Genomic DNA, 20,315 nt, shown 5'->3' on the forward strand with positions numbered 1-20,315 from the left:
TGCAAGAATTACTATGGCTGAGTATAACAACTATAAGCAGGTACATAGCCTAAGCATGATTTCTAACATGAAGGACAGTCAAATTTCTAGTAGACAAGTAATACATATAAGCATTAAAAGGCTATTAGACTTTAAGTTTCATGGGACGGAGCGAGTCACAATCCCTCACGGTGTACACTCACACGCCCGTCACTTAGCATGGGTGTCACCTCTAAACAATCACATTATACCAAACTCTGGGTTTCATACCCTCAAGACCAGATTTAAAACTGTTACTTACCTCAACCGCGTAGAAATCCTACTCTGGAATGCCCTTTCCTCTCGAACCGGCCTCTGAATACCCCGAATCTAGCCACAAACAATACAATACGATCAATATGGGCTAAAGGAATAAATTCCATAAGAAAAATACCAAATTATAGCCAAAAACCTGAAATCAGCTCAACCCGCCTCTCCGGACCTATGTCTCGAAATCCGACAAAAGTCACAAAACCCGAAAGATCATTCACTTACGAATCTAACCATACCAAATTTATTCCAATTCGATAACAAAATCCCATTCAAAACCTCAAATTTCTAACTCAAGAGTTCTTCCTCTTTTTCCCCAATTTCTCACCCCCCAATTCACAATTTAGATAATAAAATCAAAGATGTAATCATGAAATTTAACCAAAACCAAGTAGAAATCACTTACCCCGATCAACTCCATGAAAATCCCTTAAAAAATCGACCAATTCCATGTTCTCTGGCTCAAAATATGAAAATGGGCTCAAACCCTCATTTTTGAAATTAATACTGTTTGCCCATATTTCCTTCTTCGTGAACGCGAACGCCCTCTCGCGTTCGCGTAGACCAACTTGACTGCCTCCCAGCTTAACTCATCGCGAACGCGTTCCTTTCCTCGCGAATGCGATGCTGTACCAACTCTGACCTTCACGAACGCGACCAACACCTCGCGAACGCGTAGAACAAAAGGATTGGGGTCCTCAGCTACCTCACTCCTCTTCGTGAACGCGACCCTACCCCCGCGTCTGCAATGCACACACAGATCACACCTTCGCGTTCGCGTCCTCTTCTTCGCGAACGCAAAAAATAAATTCTCCTCAGCTCACAAATACTCTTCGCGAACGGGAGGCTCCTCTCGCGAATGCGTAAGAGGAAACCAGAAGCATACAACAGCAGATAACGGCTATTTCACCAAGGCCAAAAATGATCCGTTAACTACCCGAAACTCACCCGAAGACCTCGGGACCTCAACCAAACATACCAACATGTCCCATAACATCATACGAACTTAGTCGAATCTTAAAATCAACTCCAACAACATCAAAAACACGAATTACCCACGGATTCAGGCCTAATGAACTTCTAAACTTCCGAATTTCGCAAACGACGCCGAAATCTATCAAACCACGTCCGATTGACCTCAAATTTTATACACATGTTAAAAATGACACCACGAACCTACTCCAACTTCTGAAAATTCATTCTAACCCGATATCAAGATTTTCACTGCCGACCCAAAATCGCCAAATTTCCAACTTCCGCCAATTCAAGTCTAATTCTACTACGGACCTCCAAATCACATTTCGTACGCGCTCCTAAGTTTAAAATTACATAACGGAACTAACGGAACCATCAAAATTCAAATCTGAGGTCGTTTACATACAAATCAATATCCGGTTGACTTTTCAAACTTAAGCTTCTAATAAAGAGACTAAGTGTCTCAATTCACTCTGAAACCACTCCGAACCTGAACCAACCACCCCAATACGATAAAATACAGCTGTAAGGCACAAAAGAAGCAGAAATAGAGAAAACGGGACTATAACTCTCGAAACGGTCATTACAGAAGAAAGGTGGGATTTTCGGCCCAATTTTGTGCCTAATTTTAGTTAATTCATTTTTAATCAAAATCACTAGTATCACTCTCTTTACACGTGTGTGTTACACATAATTTGTCCACCTCAACTATGTTAATGTCTCATAAGCGCGGTCAATGGGCAGAGGGATTTAGAATATACGATTTGAACTAGTGTAAGTGTTCAATTGGCAAAATGATAAGTTTGGGGACTGGCATAACAAAGTAGCATAAGTATAAATGCCATTTAGGCTATTCTGCCAATTTATAATATAATTGTGGCCTAATTTTTTAATTCAAATTTAAATACAAAAAATTATAAAAAGATATTCAAAGCAATACCATGTAATTTTATTATAGCAATAAAAATATGACAATATCTTTCTTAGTCTTCCTCCTCTTTATGAAATGAGCACAACAAGGTGTTAATACCACCATTGAGAAGAAAAAGGAACTAATCAAGATGTGCCAAAATATAAGTTACATAATACAGTACTAATTTTTGTTCATACAAGTTACATGCTATCTCTTACAAACTTCATAAATCCTTCAAGGTTCGAAGGAAGTTCCGTTGGTAGTGGCGGAAGTAGCTTGGTCATCGCCGCTTCCATTGAGGTTAAAACTAAGTTGGAGAGGGGTAAGTGGGGGAGGGGAGGATTAAATGGCTATTTTTTAAATAGCCAACGACTATTTTTTAAACTCCCAACAACTCTTTTTTTTCAAAAGCCAAACAACTATTTTTTTAAAAATAAATATCCGTTGGGCCCGCCAAGAGATCAGTCCGGTCTCGGTCTCTTGGCGGGCCAAACGGGCCCGGTACTAACGGTTCCTAGCTAAGAATCGGCCCACGAGACCGGCACGAGCCCACCTCTAGCGGTCCTAACGGTTCCAGTCCACTTAGCCCGCGGGCTCGGGCTGATCCCGAGCCCAGACCGGCCCACTTGTCAGCCTTAGAGGGTATCAAATAGTCAGGTTCAAGAGGGTAACTAAGATTACAAATAACTTAGGAGTTAAGCTAATAATTCGTTAAGTTTAAGGAGTTTTTAGCTTTTCTATCTTATTTTAATTTTCACCGGTCTGCCACCAGCAAATTAATATTTCTAACAAGATTAGTAGATGACTAATAGCATGTTTGTCCAAGCTGCAAAAATCAGTTTATTTTGAGAAGTGCTTTTTTCAAAAGTATTATTAGTGAGAAGCAATTTGTGTTTGGCTAATTAATTTGAAAAGCACTTCTAAGCAGAAATTAGTTTTTTGAGAGAAGTTATTTTTTTTATGTTTCTCTTCAAAATCATTTTTTTCCCTTTCAAATGCTTGTCCAAATACTTTAACTTTGTAAAAAAAAATACTTTTTTTAAAGAAAAAAAAAATATATTTTTAGGATTGGAGAAGCTTGACCTAACATGCTATAATTATGATCCAATCAAACTCACGTTGAACTCACGTTAAACGTGTACGGAATAGATCTAAATGCTACTCGATCAAACATAGTAGTATTGTTTAATGAGTAACATGGGCTTATCATATTATTAATTGATGGAGTACTAGGTTTTTATCCATTCTCATTGGTCTTCAAAGTAGATAGTTGCACACTTTTAACGTACTAGTACTGTTATTGTTACAGCTCATGGTTTGCGTTTCCAAATAAGCGGATCCAGGATTTAAACTCTATAAATTTAATTTTTAAGGTTTTAATATTGAACTTATTATATTTTTAAATTTATGAATTCATATCTATTATTTTTATAATTTTAGTGAATTTTTACATATAAATTTTAAGTCCGCATCGAAAGTTATGGATTCAATTGAACCCGTCGGTAGAACACTACATATATGTACGGTGTTAGCTAGATCGATATTGCTTGAAAATTATAAATGACGTAACGTACTTCAGAAACCTGAACTAATAATTATATTATTATTACAGAGACAATCCACTTGTGTTATTACTTTCTCTTCCGATTTATGTGAACTTATTTTTTTTTATTTTTTCATAAAAAATGATCCTTTTCTAAATTTGGTAACAATTTAGTTTAAACTTACAATTATACCCTTAATGAGAAGCTTTTTTAACCACACAAATACTCTTGACTCCTTTTTGACTTGTTTAGGACCACAAATTCTAAAAGTTTTCATTTTTTCTTTAACTCCGTGCCCAATTAAATAAGTTCATATAAATTAGAACGGAGAAAGTATTGTACTAGGTTCGCTAGTATCTATTCCCGTTGGCTTTAAAATTCAAAGGTAATGTAATGGTTGCAGTATTTTAATGAGTAAAATGGGCTAATCATTTTTTAGTACAGTGGGAGACAGTCAGTGTACTACTCCTTCCGGTCCACAATAAATGATCAATTTGTTTAGGTCACACCCATTAAAAAAATACAAAATTCAAGACAAAAATAGTTAGTATGACTAAATCACCTTTAATTAAATGTTACAGCATAATTAATGTGAGGAGTAACAGACTCTTTAGGGATACGTACATAAGAATAATTTAAAAAAACCAAATTAAATTTTTTCTTGGTTATATAAATAAATACTTATTTTAGACTAAAATAAAAAAATAAATTAATCACTTATTATAGACTATCCATTCCCAAAGGCCTTCCCATCACAGTCAATGGTTGCATTAGTTAATGTAGAGTGGTATTGTTACAGCTCACGGTTTGCCTTCCCCAAATAATTAATGGAAACCACTATGTTAAAATACTACTCCCTCCATTTCAAGTCACGTGAACCAGCCTTTTTAATCTGTTAAAAAAAAATACATATTTTCTTATTTAGAAATAATTTACCTTTATATAATGATATATAGTTACAAAATATATGTTTTTCATTTTATACCACAGTTCAAAAGTCTTCTTTCTTTTCTTAAACTTCGTGCTCGATCAAATAGATTCACATAAATTTAAACGGAAGGAGTATATCGGCAAAGGGCAAAAAGTAATACTCTTATTGTCTAAATATTGGATCACCATTGCTCTAAAAACTAACGGCTGATATTTGTAGAGGAGTGACAAGGGAACCACGGGGTGGAGAAGAAAAAAAATATAGAGCGGGGGAAGGGAAGAAGGGTGGGGTGGGATTATTATTTTTTTCTTCTAGTTGTCCAACTCAGCGAAAATATACTAAAGTACTCCCTGCGTTTCAATTTACGTGAACCTATTTTTTTTTGATCCGTTCCAAAAAGAATAATTTTTTTTAACTTTAAAATAATTTAGCTTAAACTTCCAATTCTACCCTTAATAAGAAGCTTTTTAGGCATACAAATACTCTGGATCTCTTTTTGACTTGTTTGGGAGCACAAATTTCAAAATCTTTATTTTTTCCTGAATTTCGTGCCAAGTCAAACAGGTTCAGATAAATTGAAACGGAGGGAATAGTATTTTATATGGGTTTATACATAATGTAGAGCCGTTAGTTTTAAAGGGTAAAAGTAATCTAAAATTTAAATAGCAAAAACTTAATCGTCACTAAAATTCAACGAAAGGTATAAGTGGTCTATTTTAAAAAGTTAAAGGATAATTTTGGCCATTTTCCGATATATTAAATTGACCTGTTTTGCTATTTTTCTACGGTTTCAGAATTGCATGGTACCTCTACATGTGGATCAATACGACAAGGAATAAAGCTCAAACGGCTATGGAAAATAGGATAAATCTGCCTTCCGTTTGAATTTGGTCCCAACTATGCTCTCTAATTTGCCCCTTAACTATGGAAATGAAACAAATTTGTCCTCAGTTTGAATTTGGTTTCAAGTATGCTGTGAAAGAGGTCACTAGCCTATAAAGTTCAATGTATGAAGTGTGCGGAGAAAAAGAAAAAGAAAAGAAAAAAAAAGAGGAAAATTTTTGTAAGAAAAAGCAAAAAAGAGTTCAAATAATGTAAAAAGACACACACCTCCTAATCCTTCTAACTCGTGCTAGTGAAACCATAGATGTACTTAATTGAAAAGAGGGCTATGTTATATATGGTGTATGACAAGTGAATGGGTTGAAAAGCAAATGCGCTTGATTTGTGAGTGTAGTGTATTAAAATACTTAGGAGGGTTAGTCAATATTTCTAAATGTATCCTACCCTCCTCTTAACCTACATTACAACCTTAAAGTCCTAATTGATTCTAGATTTGGCTAGCTTAGATTAGTAGAGATATACACTACATGCAAGCTTATGGTACGACCATGGGATGCACATGAATTCTTTGTGAGAATGAGTGAATGTTGTTCAATTGTGTGATATCCTTAATTTATGTTCAATGATATATTTGAATGTATGGACTATTTTTATATTCACTCTTTTGTTTGTGGTGAGGGCACTTGGTCTCATGATGGATTGACGATGTTATACACTTTCTTTTGTTGTGTGAGTGCGTGAGTTGAAGATGCTTAGTGGTTACGAGTCATCTCTTGAGGTAAGGTGGTTGTGGAGAGGTTGCTTGAGTTTTTTGAATAACATTGAGTGTACTTGGGCTAGTTTAAAGACGGGAAGAATGTAAAATTCGTGTGTTCATGCTTAATTGCCGATATCGATCATAGTCTAAAGGTAGGGTGTTTGATGGAATTAATTGTGAAGTGCTCTTTTATAGTGATAGGTACGCTTTGGGGTGTTAATATAGTTCCATTGCTCGAGGATGAGCAAGAGTCTAAGTGTGGGATGTTGATAATTGGCTTAATGTATGCATATTTTGATATATATTGCCTCACATTTTGCTCATGTCTCGAAGATTTGAGATGTATAATATGACGATTTGTGCTAATTTGTGGTATTTCTATGTGTAGGAATCATTCGATACAATTTGGGACGAAAGGGCGCGAATTGGAGCGAAATTGAAAAGAAAAGGCAAAAGTCCGTATTTGAAGGCCACATGCATCATGGGGCGCTGTTTGTAGCGCAATTTACAGTGTACTGAGAAGTTGAGCGCCAGGGCCAGCGCCCCACGCTGCCCTGGACGCTCAAAACGCAAGTTGTCCTGTTTCGACTAGGACTCGGTTATTTCTATCCCAAGACGCCCCCAACTCATATAAAAGCCAACCTAAACCTATTTTGAAGAGTGGGACGTGACTTTGAGAGAGAAACAAAAGTACGAAACACTCGGGAGCACGAGTTTGAGCAATTCTTCCATTCTTCCTTCGAATTTGAGCAATTCTTCCATTCTTCCTGTAGTATTCATTGGCTTTATGTTTGAAATATTATTTTTTATGATTGTATGAATATGAGTGGCTAAGAACCCTATTGTTCTAGGGTCATGGGTGATACATGAATGTTGATGTTTGAAGTTTAACTTGACGAATTTGATTTTATCATATTTGGTTATTTATTTAATTCTGTTTTTATTATTATACTGAGTAGCTAACAGTGAAATACTATCTACGAATCTAGAGTTGAACTCGAAAGTGGGAATTCTAGATTGCATATAAAATTAAATAGAGCAGGTTCTTGAACCCGGGCATCGGAAAATGGATTTGCAATTAGGATAGAAATATACCTAATAGCCTTGCTTGGTTGAAATACATGAAGTGTAAATGCATTCTTGTTAATCTTAATTCCATATACATATAGGCATTAAGTTAGCTTGAATAGGCGAGTAAGAACTTAACAGATTCTTATGAGTAATATCAACTAACATTCCAGATAAATCAATTAGTCATTTTAAGCCAAGAATACAACATGATGTGACCCTGCAATATCATCTCCTATTGATTGTTATCCGAATTTTCTTAAGTGTTGTGGTTGATTTCTAGTTATTTCATTGCTTGATAGTTTTAGGTAGTAAATTAGTCACTTATACATTTTGTGAGAAATCTCTTGAATCGATAAGTTGTTTGAGTTTGAATAAGTCAAAAGTTAATCATAAGTATATTTGTTGTGGGACCACTATATCCGTTGTCAAAAATATTTTCTTTGACTTTTTCGACCGATTCGGTTGATTTTTTTTCCTACCGATTTCGGTCGGTAGCCAGTTTTCTAGTAGTGGAAGACAAACACTTCAATTGGTTGGAATAACATGTCTTCAACAAAACAATGATAGTTGAAGCTTGAAAGCAATACAACTTGAAACAAAGCAAATACAACCATATCACAAAATTAATAGTAGTAGGAAATATTCAAACAGTTTTACAATTGAGAAAGAAAACAGTACCCACCCTACATGATCGGGAACTCGAAATCCAGGAAGGGTGTTTCAAGCCGATACTTCATTTAAAATCTCCGACAACATTAATGCAGAGAGTTATTTAACAATGCTTGAATAAACAAAAGATCGAAATAGCATTTCTTAATTTATTGCAGAAAACACTAAAACGCCCGCGGTGACACCATATCAAACTGATCAATGTTCTCCTCATCACCTGAAGAAAGCAGGAAAATTAGTATATAGTAAATGACTAACAGGAGAAGAAACGTACGTGATATATTTTTTGTGGTTTTGAAGAAAACAGAGGAAACCACTAATTAATTCATTGACAATAGTACTCCATTAGGTATATTATAAGTATATATATAGTGGAGTAGTAACATAAAAAAGCAATATGAGTTAAATCGTGGTCGAACCATTTAATTAAGTGACTAAAACGAAAAGAGCTCATAACTGTCATGGTGGACTTACAATAACAGATATTTAGAAATGGAGAAGGTGAAAACCTCCCTTGGCAATATTCGATTATTGTTAATAGTTTTTGGCCGAAAAATAGGTCATCAAATACTCAAGCAAAAGCGTACTGCAATGTGGAAGGCTACAGAAGACTTTTCCAAAAGGAGGAAAACATAATGTGTGCCCGTCACGAGGGACCTTGGCTGTTTAACCACTTTCTCTCAGTGAGACGTTGGGAGCCCAAGTTCATTGCCTCCTCCGCGCAACTCACATACTCCGCGATTTGGATCCGTCTTCCCGAACTCCCAACCGAGTTTTATGATCTGGAAATCCTCAAAAGGATTGGAACGAAAGAGGGTAAACTATCAAAGTGGACACCTTCACTTCTTCCACAATACGAGGACGTTATGCTCGTGTTTGCATAGAGGTACCACTCGAAAAAACCCTCAACCGCCATTGCAGGGCCCACAAGTAAGTCTTGTAACTCCAATCCACCAATTCCAAATTATGTTTCTAATACAAATTTGAACTCTAATAATACTGGGCTTATTAACTCCTCTAATTTGTTTAATTGTCTAGCCAATAATAATGAAGAACTAGTGGACCCCATCCCCTCCACATCTCACCCTTATGAACAGACTCCACAACCTACGCCAACTATGCCAATACACAACATACAAAATTGCCACGTTGATCCCCGAAATTCCACCGCCCATACCAGTAAACCCTCCCCTTCCACGTATAACCCTACTCAAGTCACATCCATAGTGGATCAAATAAAATCCTTTTTACCCAATCAAGACATACACTGTGCAAGCCCACTAAATTCTCTAGAAGCCATCGCTAACCCAGTAGGTTCCCAAATATCACCCCTACTTTCCCAAATATCACCCCTACTATCTACAGAGAATGATGCAGCCCAAATACCAAGTTCTCATAATACTCATGATATTCCCTCAAGCCCTCCAAAGTCTGATAGCCCAAATATCTCATCACTGCCCATTACATCAATTTCCTCCTCCCAAACTAAGATACATACTACGTTACTGAACTTAGAGGATTCACAGCACTCCTCACACTCCTTTATCGCCCTTCACCACCACAATTGCCCATACCCAAGCATTCACCTACATCACACTCCTCCTCCACCATACCATCTCATACATCCTCTTCCCTTCACCATGCAGAATCCACACCTTCCACTTCAGTATCGTCTCATCTACACCTCATCGGCCCCCCAACCCCTCGCACCAGCACAGTCCTGGCTCGAGATGGGGCTACTGGGCCATGCACAGACCTTCGCGTTGGAGATAAACAATCAGGACATCCTCATCATGATACAAAACTCCATGGACATTGCTCAAATCGTAACGGAGAGGATGAGGCTAGGTTGGGAAACCTATGCCCAATACCAATCTTTTATCCACCAACCTCTGATGTTCAATCCCTACAATCTCATCTCACCACCCTTCAATATCCCCCATTACCAGCCTTACGGCCAGTTCACATGAGGGAGATGTCGTTTTACCCGCCGCTCTTCCCGGAGAATCCTCCCACTCCATGGATACACCAACACATCACTCTCCATTCACACATGCAGACCCCACCTCCCCTCACCACACCTCCATCGTCCTCCACCAGCCACTTAGACCTATACCCTCCAAAACACACTTAACTAGCACAGGAGGCCATGACCCAGCAAGAAATATCGGCTCTAGCTGCCGAACTGCGGGAAACTCGAACAGAGTTGATCGACCTCGACGAAATACAACTTTAATACTAAAGGAGCAGTATAAAAAAATTGTATCTCCGGTGTCCACCGAATTTCAAAAAATTCCTAATCAAACTTCGCCTCACTGTCAACCCCGACGCAGGCAAGTTTGCACTAGTACTCATACCCACCCTGGGCCCATCGGAGCAAAGGAATGTGGAGAATACACCAGTGAACCCCCAGGTTCCAGCGTCACCCCCTACCCTCCAATAACCCAAATATGAAGTTCATTATATGAAATTGTAGGGGTGCTCGCTCGCCAAACTTTCGTCGGAATTTCCGCTCCTTGTTGGACTATCACCACCCTCCGTTAGTTGTTATTCTGGAAACTCACCTAATGGACCACCTACCTTTACGTGATGATTTTTCTTTTACTAGTATGGCTTTCGTAGCGACTGAAGGCTGGCATTGCCATCATTTGGGATGAAAGTCTTCTACTTGTGGAAGAGGTAGCTATTACTAAGCAAGAGGTTCATTGCATGGTGGAGGTATTATCTCTTACTAAAAAGTTTTTATTCTCTTCAATTTACGCCAGTCCTATTTTAGCACATAGACAAATTCTCTGGCAAAATCTTAAATGCATTTCGGACCACTACCATGGACCTTGGTTGGTGGGTGGTGATTTTAATGAAGTTACACGTACTTCCGAAAATTTTGAGGGACGACACTTAAATAATACTCGCGTGGATCACTTTTTAAATTGTCGCAAATTAGTAGACCTTGGGTTTAAAGGTAGTCATTTCACTTGGTCTAATAATATAAGTAACTCCTGCACTATTCTAGATTGCTTAGATAGGTTAGTGGCTAATTATGGCTGGACTAATTTATTTCCCAACGCACTTGTTCGTCATCTACCTCGTACCCACTCAAATCATCGTCCATTACTTCTTACCCTTACTACTGCTAATGTAAATATGAATAAACCTTTCCGTTTTGAATCCATTTGGACATTTCATACACGATTCCGTCATTTTGTTTCGCACATTTGGCATGATAATAATGATTCTCTTCCTGCCATAACCAATTTCCAAATTGAGGTGCAAGACTGGAACAAAAATACCTTTGGAAACATCTTTAAAAAATATGAATTTTACTTGTTAGGTTAAGCGGCCTCCAACGGTCTCCTCATTTCCCTACCAGTAACTTTTTTAAAAATCTAGAATCTGACTTGATTTGCGAATTTAGTAATATATTAAAATTAGAAGAGGATTTTTGGAAATTAAAGTCTCGTATCCAATGGCTAAATGACGGGGATGCTAATACTAGGTTCATCCACCTTACCACTTTACAATGTCGTAAGCGCAAGCGTATTACTGCGCTGCGTGACACAGCTGGTAATTAGATTTTTGATAATGCTGTTATTAAAGATTTAATCAACTATCATTTCGGAAAACATTTCACTACTGAACATGATTATTCCACACCTCACGTATTTCCTAACTCACAACAATCCTTGTCCTACATGGATTCCTAACATCTTGTTCGTCCACTCCTACATACATAAGTGATACAAGCCATTAATTCCTTCAAACCATTTAAATCCCCCGGCCCAGATGGGCTACATCCATATTTTTTAATCAACAGTACTGGACTGAAATTCAAACCTCAGTCCTTAATTTTTACAACCAAGTTTTAATTACATATGAAATTCCTCCAGAAATTAACTCTACCTATATTTGTCTCATACCCAAAAACCAAGCTGCAAACTCACTTAGCCATTTTAGACCTATTAGCTTATGCAATACTAGCTACAAAATCATTACAAAACTATCGTTGCTCATATTAAGCCTTTTCTTAAACAATTAGTAGGGGCCTACCTAATCCAGTTTCCTCCAAAACTGTCATGCGGCGGACAATGCTATTATAGTTCAAGAACTCCTCGATCACTTTAAGAGGAATAAGGGAAAGAAAGGACTTATGTTCCTTAGACTTGATTTAAAAAAAACTTTCGACCGTATTGAATGGTCCTTCATACATAAAGCACTAAACATTTTCAATTTTCCAAAGCCTTTAATCAAGCTTATTATGTCGTGTGTTTCTTCATACACAGTCTATATACTTATTAATGGATCACCCACCACCTATTTTTTTCCAACAAGAGGAATACGGAAAGGCGATCCTCTATCACCATATTTATTCATTCTATGTTTAGAAATGTTTTCTAGAAGTATAACTGTAGCTGTGGACTACAACGCTTGGGAACCCATCCAAATTTTCACCTTAGGTCCTCAAATCTCGCACCTTTTCTTTTCAGACGATATCATCCTCACTGCAATAATCTCTCGCAAATCTTGCCATACCATCATTGACCATCTCAATATGTTCACCAAAGTTTCAGGCCAAAACTAAGTTTTGATAAGTCACGAATATTTTTTCCAACAACTGCTCCCATTCGGACAAGCAGTATGTCCTCTCATATTTTAATATGTCAGAAGGCACCTCCTTTGGAAAATACTTGGGTTTTCCTATCTTTTTGAAGCGCCCTACTACGCGTGATTATCAATTTATCTTAGATAATTTTAAAGCGCGTTTGGCAGGATGGAAAACTAACTTTATGATCAAGGCGGGCAGGACAACTCTCATACAATCAACCCTTAGTACCATTCCTAATCATGTAATGCAATTTATCACTCTCCCTTTAAACGTTGTACGTAGAATGGAGCAATATGAGCGCAACTTCCTGTGGGGGTACAACTACCAATCATAAAAAACTTCACTTAATTAACTGGGGTAGTGTTACCACCCCAAAGGAAGAGGGGGTTTGGGCATTCAAAATCTTTTCACAAAAAATTGTGCACTTCAAGCTAGTACGGCCTGGCGCCTCTTTAAATTTCCAAACTCCCTCTGGGCCTCTCTTCTTATCACTAGGTATGCGAATCCACGAAATCCTGTTTCTACATCTTCACGAATCTGGAGGTTCATCCAATATGGATGACAACACTACCAACGAGGTCTACAATGGCAACCTGCAAATGGCTCACACATCCTTTTTTGGACTGAATCCTTGGCTCCAAGCAAATCTAACTTCACGATGGCTTATTCATGGACCATTAACGGAATTTGAAACTAGAGCAACCATAGCTTCCTACCGTACACACTCTTGTTGGGATCATTTTGCATTATCTTTCGTTCTTCCTGATACAGTACAACAACGCATATATAACACTTACTTCCCTACAATTCCATCATCTCATGATCGTATTATTTGGGGCCTTAACAATACTGGCCTATTCTCAGTCAAATCCAGCTACACGTCTCTTTCGAAAAGCACCACTACTCATCCTTTTCATTGGATTTGGCGCTTGAAATTACCCCCTAAGATCATCCACTTCATATGGTTATTTTGTCATAAATGATTGCCTACTGCTTCCTATCTTGCTCACCTAAAACTACTTCCGTCTCCCATCTGCAAAATCTGTAATAGAGGAGTAGAAACGATCCGTATATGTTCTTTGCTTGTGCTCCCGTTGCATCCTTTTAGACTTCACTAGGTCTCCACCAAGGAGCTCCTATCCTGCCAAATGAAGTCGCCTCTCCCCTTACATATCTTAAGGAGCTCATCCACCAAAATCATATTAGTACCCCAAACTGTTAGAAGCAAGCTCAGAACAGCTATGGAAGATGAATGAGGAAGAAAACCCTAGAAGGGTCGAGAAGAAGAGAGAAAAGCAAAAGAGAAACATGAGAGAGAAATAACCATCTGATCTTTTATTATTCAATAATGGGTATTTATATTTACAGCTATAAATGTGTATTGGGCCCGGGTCCTATACAAGTATCTATTGGGCCTGTAGCTCAGATTGGGCTCTTACACAAACATCTTCCGCCTGCTCTCTTTATACCATTCTCCTTGTGGCATATCTGAGATATTCGCAACCATAACACGTTTGGTGACACTTATCACTCTATCAGCACTTCATGTATAATTAATCAAGTTACTGAATATTTTTATTGTGCCCAACCTCTGAGGTTTAGACCCACCTTAATACCCATGCATGTTAAGTGGGAAACCCCAAATCAGAGTTTTTATAAACTCAATTCAAATGGAGCTGCCTGCACTATGACTGGCGCCTCAGGTTATGGTGGAGTCATTCGTGATTCTAATGGGAACTGGATTGTGGGATACACTGGTAGTTCAAAGCACATAACTAGTTTACATATGGAGCTAATGGGTTTTTTACAGGGTCTTCGTTTAGCACACCTTTGCCAACTCACACCTTTGGAAGTAGTTGTCGATGCACAAGAGGTAATGCATTTGCTAAAGGCAGATAACTTATTTTACTCACACATTCTTAATGATTGCAGATCCGCTCTCCACCAGTTGGCTGATCCTCATGTTACTCATATATATCGGGAGCAAAACCAAGTGGCGGATGCTATGGCAAAGCACGGCCTTATGGAATACTGTGGTCCATCAATGCTCGTTTTTGAAGACGCTCCAGTCTTTTGGCAGTGGACTCACACTTAGATCCACCAAGGGATGGCAACGCTTTTTTGTATACTGTAGAAGAACAGCCACCCTAGTTTGCTCCTGCCATGTAACTAACTTTTTGCTATATAATACTAATCTTTCATGATTAAAAAAAAAAAAAAGACTTACACTACGCTCCATATTTTTGAGTTTAAGTGTGTTCAATCAAGAACTTAAGGGGGAAACAAATATTAGAACTAGCTTAACTAGTTGATAATGGAATCTTATGAATTGCTATATAATTCTGAGGAATTAAATAATTGTAAAAGATAAAGACATGGGAACATTCTAACAAATGAAACACACCTTATCATGCATAGAGATACATTTCTATGGAGAACGAATACCCAGCATGCTGAACATGAATATAATGAAAATTTAAAATCATCTCACCAGCTTGATTGAGCATTGCAACAACAATTAGCTAAGAAAGAACACCAGTTAAATCATGGTCGAACTATTTATTTAAGTGACTAAAACGAAAAGAGCTCATATATAATTGTCATGGTGATGAAATACAACGGGCTCTCAAATTCAATATCGTAGTTTATAATGAAATTGCATGAATCGATATACATATCTGAGGATTTAAATAGTTATGAAAAATAGAGACATGCTGACATTCTACTAAATGAAGTACACATATCATATAGATACAGATGCAATCTCTTCTAATCAATATTGATAAAAAGAATATATTGACACACTTGGCAAAAAGCATAATTACGATTTAAAATTATCTGAAAATAAAATGAATCGACTGACCTTATTCAACTTCACTGTGCGGTGTTGCAATCAACTGCTTCAGGGGGGAATATAGTGAGCTTGAATTTCAGCTTGAGTTCTTGTATCTCTATCTTCCTGCCTTCTATAGCTTTTGCTGATTTATTCGCCTTCTTTGTGTTGTTCAGCGTCATCTCTTGAAGGCTATTTACACCCGCAAACTCAAATGGCACAGCCTCAAGCTTATCACATGATATAAGAACAAGGTACTTAAGTCTTTGAAATGAACAGTTTGAAGCTTTCCAAGTTTCCAAGTCTGTCGCCCTTTCAATCCACAGTACCTTGAGTTTGGTAAAACCAACTGAATCCCAGGCCGTCCCACAAAATGCATTTTCTTTCAGCTTTAGGACCTGAAGGCACTCCAGCTGTCCTAGTTTATTCGCATCACTCCAAACAAACCTTGTATTTGACAAAGTTAACTTGTGCAGTCTGTGAAGAAACCCAAGGAATGCTTGAGGAAGTTGAAGAACTTTGCTCATGGAGCTGCCAACATCATTCAACAGCTTAAGTTGTTCCAGGGACTTTAGCTTTTGAAAGTTGTTGAACCCACCATTGTTAGCTTCAAAAAATTCAGCCATTTGCCCTTGAATACTGACTTTTCTGAGATTACAGGCCCTAGCAAGCACATCTTCTGTGCAACTTTCTGGTGCGACCTTAGAAAGAGTTTGTAGGCGAGACGATTCATCTGTTGTTTGGGTAGCAGGGGATGGCAATTTTGCAGGGACATTGGTGTGCAGATGCCTCAACTGTAGCATGTTCCATATGTCTGCTTTTATTTCCATGGTTGACGCCTTTGTACTATTATTAAGAATAAGAGTTTGTAAATACCAAAACTTACCAAAGAAGGTCGGAAGAGCACTGAAGTCACCTGAGATAGCAATGTATCTCAAATGATGTAACTCTTTGAAATCCTTTGAGAAACTAAATTCGAGAGATTCAACATCCAAGACCCTAACTAGTGGAAATGCTTTGAGGAGGAGTCGACTGTTACTAAGCTTCTCACTTTCTTTTTGTTTTGGGGAAAAACATAAGAAAGACCTAACATGCTCAGCAGATGGTCCTTTGGAGAGAAAGGCTTTCAAAAGAGAGAATTTAATACACAGCCGACGACAAGTATCTAGATCTGGTATAACAAGACCGGGCTGGTCAGTTTTTTCACATACTTCTTGGAAAAGACCTCCGTTTTGCATCTTGCAGAACTGGTGCAACATGTCGTGAAGACGACATGTTTTTACTTGTCCATCAGCCCTTTTCTGCATTACAATCAGCAAATTCCTGTTGACAAGCTCGTTCAAGTAAAACTCTGCAATATCCTCGGGTTTGCTGTCTAAGTTGGAGTTTATCAATCCCTCCGAGATCCACAAGCGAATCAACTTCCAAGCAGGAATTTCAAAGCCTTGTGGAAAGGCGCCACAATACAGGAAGCACGCCTTCATATCTTCGGGCAGATGACCATAACTCATTTCCACATATTTCAAGCAGCTTTGAGGGTCATCCTTATTTATAAGATGCTTTCCTACATTGTCCTTAACCATTTGCCACACTCTTTCGCTTGTATGTCCTTTTAGAGCTCCTGCAATTACCACTACAGCAAGTGGCAATCCACTACATTGTTTAGCAATACTTTCTCTATGTGCTATTAACTCTTCAGGACACCTTTTACTACTAGTGCCAATAAAAACCCTGTTTTCCAACAATTGAAAACTTTCCTTATCTTCCAGAAATTTCAACATGTGAGGATTGGCATTGGCATATCTACCAATACTTGCATCGCGAGTGGTTATCATGATTTTGTGGCCTTTGCTGTTTTTCGGGAAAACAGACCTGACAGATTTCACAACGTCTGGGTGCCACACGTCGTCCAACACAATGAGACATTTACCTCCTTTGGACATGGATTCTTGTATTTTGCTGGTCAGTTCATTCACACTCATATTTTGATGTTCTGCAGTGCGTTTCGTGAACCCTTCCAGTATTCTAAGAAAGATCTCTTTTGGTTTGTATTCTTGTGGGCCTACGTAAACCCAAATGCTGTTAAAAAATTCATAGGTAACCTTAGGATCTTTATAGATTTTTATTGCCAGTGTGGTTTTGCCAAGTCCAGCTAAACCGACCACAGGAATAACATCTAGCTCATTTCTTCCTTCAGCAAGTCGTTTGATCACTGTTTTCGCTTCCTCGTCAAACCCGACAACTTCGTTTTCTTCCAACAAAGTATCCTGTCAAAATGGTTTGGATATCATCAAAAAATAGAGTATACAATTTTCTTTTTCCAATCAGAAATATATATATTCTACGTACCGTGACATCTCTCCATGTAAACATGCGCATATCGGGTAATAACAGATAGATTATCGTCTTATAAAACAAATTTACAAACTACATATATATATATATATATACAAACGGTGAATAACATAAGCACAGTTTCTTTAGATCAAGAGGTTGATCAACTTTTTTGTGACATCTATTTCCTTATATCTCATTCTAACTGCCGTTTTTTTATTTAATAATAATCCTTTTAATTAGCAGTTGACTTCTGTGGCAAATTGTTTCATTGTGAACAATCCCTTAATTGCAACCAAAAAAAAAAAGTGAAATATCTCTCTCTCTCCTCTCTCCAACAAACCAAGTTTTGAACAAGAGACATTCTCCCCTCGTAATGTCTATTCTTTCCTTGGCATTTTTAATGCTCTTCTTTATGTACTAGTAATATTTTACATTACTAGTCTTGGAGTGCACGCACTATATCAATGAATATAAAATTTTGAAAATTATATAAATATTATATTAAAATTTGTATTTGAGTTATAAAATTAAAGTTAACAAAAGTATAAGTTTCTAGAAGGGGAGTTTTGGCGTAATTGATAAAGTTACTGCCATGTGACCAGGAGGTCACGGGTTCGAGCCGTGGAAACAGGCTCTTGTAGAAATGCAGGGTAAGGCTGCATACAATAGGCCTTTTTGGTCCGGCCCTTCTCCGGACCCCGCGCATAGCTTAGTGCACCGGACTGCCTTTTTTTTTTTTTTTAAAGTATAAGTTTCTAAAAAATTGTGGATCCTATTTAACTAACTTCAACGAAGGTAGAAACACTTACGACCAAAATGCAATTGTTCTATTACTATAATCAATAAGAAATACCATAAGAATTGTTTCCAACGTATTAGAAAAGACTAAGTTACTATCAGAAAAGAAATTATTCAACCATTATATTTTGATTAATCCACTCTTTCTTCATTTTGGAGTGAGCTTTTTTTCTCATTCGGCGGAGGCAGGATTTCTGATAATGGGGTTCAAGATAAAAAGGTTTGTAGCTAGTGAAAACTTACAAAGGTTTTGAACCCCCTTAACCACTAAGCTATGCTTTTGGGCCATGTCAAAAGAATTCAAAACATAATATATAGAGGTAAAAAAAATTTCGGGGAAGGGGGTTAGGGTGTTCCGAACACCCTTCCGCCCCCTAAATCCGACCCTGCTTACTGTTAATGGATTTTAAAAGAAATATGTTAATCTATGAGCGCAAAATTAGAGCTTATGTTTAAAAAGATCCCCTAAACTTTGCAGGAAATTAGTTATATCCCTAAAATTCCTTATAATTAAGTTGAGTAATATTATTTATTCATTTTAATTAGCTTATTGTGTTGTCTACTAATAAAAGGGTCAATTTGATTTGTTATAAACAATTATCGCATTTGAGGTTTAGACCATTCCTCATAAATTTATTTTAACTTTAGACGTTTCTGCAGATAGATGGTCATTAAAATCCCAACAAACTAGCCTCACCAGGTCAAACTAGCCAACAGGAGAACGACACCGCTTGCCATACAAAGCCTCACACGGATATATAGCCAGAGTTTTGAACATACCTGTGGTCTCGGGGCAACTATTTCTGGCTGATCATCAAGCATTGGCTTTTTCTGAAAAGCCTCTGGATTTTCTTGGCGAATCTTTTTCACCTGTTCGAGGGCGACTTTGATGTTCTTAGCAAGTTCCCTGACGGATATGGCATAGTTAGCATCAAAGAACTGCTTAAATATATTTTTATCTTGGTGCAGTTTCACCTGAACCAGAAGCTTATCAACGAGACCCTCAGCTTGATACACTATAACCTGAACTTTGTGGACAAACTGACTCCATTGTTTGCTGTTGCTTTGACGATATCGTGCAGCATCATCTAGGAAGGCTTTTAATTCATCAAGTTCGTCCACGAGACGTGCACAATCTTCAGGTGCACCACCAATCAGCTCCCATGTTTCCTTTATTAGTGGTACCAGGTTCTCCACTACAAATTTCAGTGCTACATCTGCCATATTTATTTCTTTTGGGATAAGAATATATGTAAATGGAGGATATATAGTTGTTACAGCTCTTAGCGATTAGATGATCTTCGCCTTACTGCTATGTGTGTGTATATATATATAGAGAGAGAATGGAGGACATAATGTGAACATCCATTTCATTAATATATATCGTAACTTGACTTTGTGCTTAGAATTATTTAAATACGCGGTCTTTATTTTAATCTTCAGAGGCCTGCCACCAGCAAATTAATACTTCTAACAAGATTAGTAGATGCCTAATTATAGTTCAATCAAACTCACGTTCAATGTGTACGGACTGGATCTAAATGCAATGCTACTCCCTAAAAAGTCAGTGGTTGCAATATTTTTGTATAGATAAACAGCTAATTGATGGAGTACTAAGTTAATATATATCCATTTTCATTGGTCTTTAAAGTCAATGGTTGCACTACTTAACGTGCTAGTGTTATTGTTACAGCTCATGCGCTGCATTTCCCAATCATTAATTAATGATGAACACTTTGTCGATTAATGAATA

At 37.6% G+C, this 20,315-nt stretch overlaps 1 protein-coding gene across 1 annotated transcript; it reads right to left on the minus strand.

The window, feature by feature from the left end:
* Positions 1-7,912: 7,912 nt before the first annotated feature.
* On the minus strand, positions 7,913-19,857 carry LOC142168654 (putative late blight resistance protein homolog R1A-3). Its single transcript, XM_075229195.1, has 3 exons — positions 19,343-19,857; positions 15,458-17,694; positions 7,913-8,208 (listed from the first exon to the last, which is right to left on the minus strand). The coding sequence occupies exons 1-2, from the start codon at positions 19,784-19,786 to the stop codon at positions 15,469-15,471; spliced, it is 2,670 nt and encodes an 889-aa protein (XP_075085296.1). The 5' UTR covers positions 19,787-19,857; the 3' UTR covers positions 7,913-8,208; positions 15,458-15,468.
* Positions 19,858-20,315: the final 458 nt, after the last annotated feature.

Source organism: Nicotiana tabacum, chromosome 14 (assembly GCF_000715075.1).
Source record: "Nicotiana tabacum cultivar K326 chromosome 14, ASM71507v2, whole genome shotgun sequence".
Classification (NCBI taxonomy): Eukaryota; Viridiplantae; Streptophyta; class Magnoliopsida; order Solanales; family Solanaceae; genus Nicotiana; species Nicotiana tabacum.